Source organism: Pristiophorus japonicus, chromosome 1 (genome assembly GCF_044704955.1).
Source record: "Pristiophorus japonicus isolate sPriJap1 chromosome 1, sPriJap1.hap1, whole genome shotgun sequence".
NCBI lineage: Eukaryota > Metazoa > Chordata > Chondrichthyes > Pristiophoridae > Pristiophorus > Pristiophorus japonicus.
This window is the reverse complement of record NC_091977.1, coordinates 330,392,409-330,395,380: the sequence shown is the minus strand read 5'-3', so window position 1 is coordinate 330,395,380 and position 2,972 is coordinate 330,392,409. Positions and strand designations below refer to the sequence as shown.

At 68.7% G+C, this 2,972-nt stretch overlaps 1 protein-coding gene across 1 annotated transcript in view; it reads right to left on the bottom strand.

Moving 5' to 3' along the window:
* The window catches only part of herpud2 (HERPUD family member 2), a 68,829-nt gene extending 66,233 nt beyond the window's left edge, over window positions 1–2,596 (bottom strand). Inside the window, exon 1 of the mRNA XM_070889129.1 lies at window positions 2,014–2,596. Coding sequence (XP_070745230.1) covers window positions 2,014–2,160 — 147 coding nt within the window. The 5' untranslated portion in view covers window positions 2,161–2,596. The remainder of the gene's footprint in view (window positions 1–2,013) is intronic.
* Window positions 2,597–2,972: the final 376 nt, after the last annotated feature.

Here is a 2,972-nt window from a genome sequence, read left to right as displayed (position 1 = left end):
GGACAAGGGGGGGGCGGTGGGGCGGGGAGGACAAGGGGGGCGGTGGGCGGGGAGGACAAGGGGGGGCGGTGGGGCGGGGAGGACAAGGGGGGCGGTGGGGCGGGGAGGACAAGGGGGGCGGTGGGGCGGGAGGACAAGGGGACGGTGGGGGGGAGGACAAGGGGACGGTGGGGGGGGGGGAGGACAAGGGGACGGTGGGGGGGAGGACAAGGGGACGGCGGGGGGGGAGGATAAGGGGACGGCGGGGGGGGAGGATAAGGGGACGGTGGGGGGGGAGGATAAGGGGACGGTGGGGGGGAGGATAAGGGGACGGTGGGGGGGGAGGATAAGGGGACGGTGGGGGGGGAGGATAAGGGGACGGTGGGGGGGGAGGATAAGGGGACGGTGGGGGGGGGAGGATAAGGGGACGGTGGGGGGGGAGGATAAGGGGACGGTGGGGGGGAGGATAAGGGGACGGTGGGGGGGGAGGATAAGGGGACGGTGGGGGGGGAGGATAAGGGGACGGTGGGGGGGGAGGATAAGGGGACGGTGGGGGGGGGAGGATAAGGGGACGGTGGGGGGGGAGGATAAGGGGACGGTGGGGGGGGGGAGGATAAGGGGACGGTGGGGGGGGGAGGATAAGGGGACGGGGGGTGGGGGAGGATAAGGGGACGGTGGGGTGGGGGAGGATAAGGGGACGGTGGGGTGGGGGAGGATAAGGGGACGGTGGGGTGGGGGAGGATAAGGGGACGGTGGGGTGGGGGGTGGGGAGGATAAGGGGACGGTGGGGTGGGGGGGTGGGGGAGGATAAGGGGACGGTGGGGTGGGGGGGGGGGTGAGGATAAGGGGACGGTGGGGTGGGGGGGGGGGGTGAGGATAAGGGGACGGTTGGGGTGGGGGGGGGGGGGGGAGGATAAGGGGACGGTGGGGTGGGGAGGATAAGGTGGGGTGGGGTGGGGAGGATAAGGTGGGGTGGGGTGGGGAGGATAAGGGGACGGTGGGGGGGAGTTGGATAAGGGGACGGTGGGGTGGGGGGGGGAGGATAAGGGGACGGGGGGGGAGGATAAGGGGACGGTGGGGTGGGGTGGGGGGTTGGATAAGGGGACGGTGGGGTGGGGAGGGGAGGATAAGGGGACGGTGGGGTGGGATGGGGAGGGGAGGATAAGGGGACGGTGGGGAGGATAAGGGGACGGTGGGGGGTGGGTGGGGGAGGATAAGGGACGGTGGGGGGGTGGGGGGGTGGGGGGGAGGATAAGGGGACGGTGGGGGGGGAGGATAAGGGGACGGTGGGGGGGGGGGGGGAGGATAAGGGACGGTGGGGGGGGGGGGGGAGGATAAGGGGACGGTGGGGGGGGGGGGAGGATAAGGGGACGGTGGGGGGGGGGGGGGGGAGGATAAGGGGACGGTGGGGGGGGGGGAGGATAAGGGGACGGTGGGGGGGGGGGGAGGATAAGGGGACGGTGGGGGGGGGGGAGGGATAAGGGGACGGTGGGGGTGGGGGGGGGGGGGAGGATAAGGGGACGGTGGGGGGGGGGGAGGATAAGGGGACGGTGGGGGGGGGGGAGGATAAGGGGACGGTGGGGGGGGGGGAGGATAAAGGGACGGTGGGGGGGGGGGGATAAGGGGAAGGGGGGGGAGGATAAGGGGACGGTGGGGTGGGGTGGGGGGGTTGGATAAGCGGACGGTGGGGGGGGGTGGGGAGGGTAGGATAAGGGGACGGCTGGGGGGAGGGGAGGATAAGGGGACGATGGGGGGGTCGGGGGTGGGGTGGGGTCGCCGAGGGAGGATAAGGGGACGGGGGGGGGTGGGGGAGGATAAGGGGACGGTGGGGGGGTGGGTGGGGGAAGGGGACGGTGGGGGGGGGGGGAAGGATAAGGGGACGGTGGGGGGGGGGGGGTAGGATAAGGGGACGGTGGGGTGGGGAGGATAAGGGGACGGTGGGGGTGGGGAGGATAAGGGGACGGTGGGGTGGGGAGGATAAGGGGAAGGGGACGGTGGGAAAGAGGAGCGAATGTGCCCCCGGGCTGTACTCACCGGCCGGCTCGGGTAGACTCTGGACAGGTGGCTTTTGAGTTTCTCCACGGTCCAGTGGAGGAAGCAGCTGACGGTCTGGTCGTCGTACTTCTGGTTTGGCGCTTTGATGACTAGGGTCACCGGGCTGTCGGTCGCGCTCGGCTCCATGGCGCATACTCCCCGCAGCGGGAGGGCGAGGGCGCGGGGCGGCCTAAAGCCGGGGGTATAACCAAACAATCCCCGGTCCCGTTACTCGCAGGCCCACGGCATCGCTACAGTACTGGCGCTTGGTCAAAGTCCGCTCCGCTCCGCGCCTTCCTCCCCTCCCCTCCCCCCTGCTGCCTTTAACTTCCCACAATGTCACATCCTACGGCAGGGCCCCTGCACTCGGCCGGGGCCTCTCCTCTTTCGGTGGGTCAATCTGGTGCTTTGACTCAGGCGGGTCACAACCTAGGCCCGATCCTCGGCTCGAGCTCCTGCGCTTGCCCAGTTGTCTCTCGCCGCCACTCCCGTCTCCACGGTGACGAGGATTCGGTGCTGGCACGCGCGCCCGCTCGCTCTACGCGCGTGCACGCGCCTCGCTGGCTCTTCCTTCTCTCCAACGCGCGCGCAACATCACAGTGCGCCGTCAGCTGATCCACCGCGCGCAGGCGAGTCGTCAGCGTCACAATTAAAGGCAGGTGACTTGCGCCGGCCGTCGCGGGAGATCCCTGTGACCTCACCGCAAGCCAGCCCTGGGGATACCCCTCGATTCTGGCTCTGTTCAAAGCAACTCATTCAGAGCCACCATGCTTCCACGTCAAGTTGTAAACAAAAGGTCATCGACTTCACACGTTACAAAAGCAAAATACTGCGGATGCTGCAAATCTGAAATAAAAAGAAAATGCTGGAAATCCTCAGCAGGTCAGGCAGCATCTGTGGAGAGAGAAACAAGAGTTAACGGCACTGAAATTCCGGTGTCCCGGGTCCGTACGAAGTTC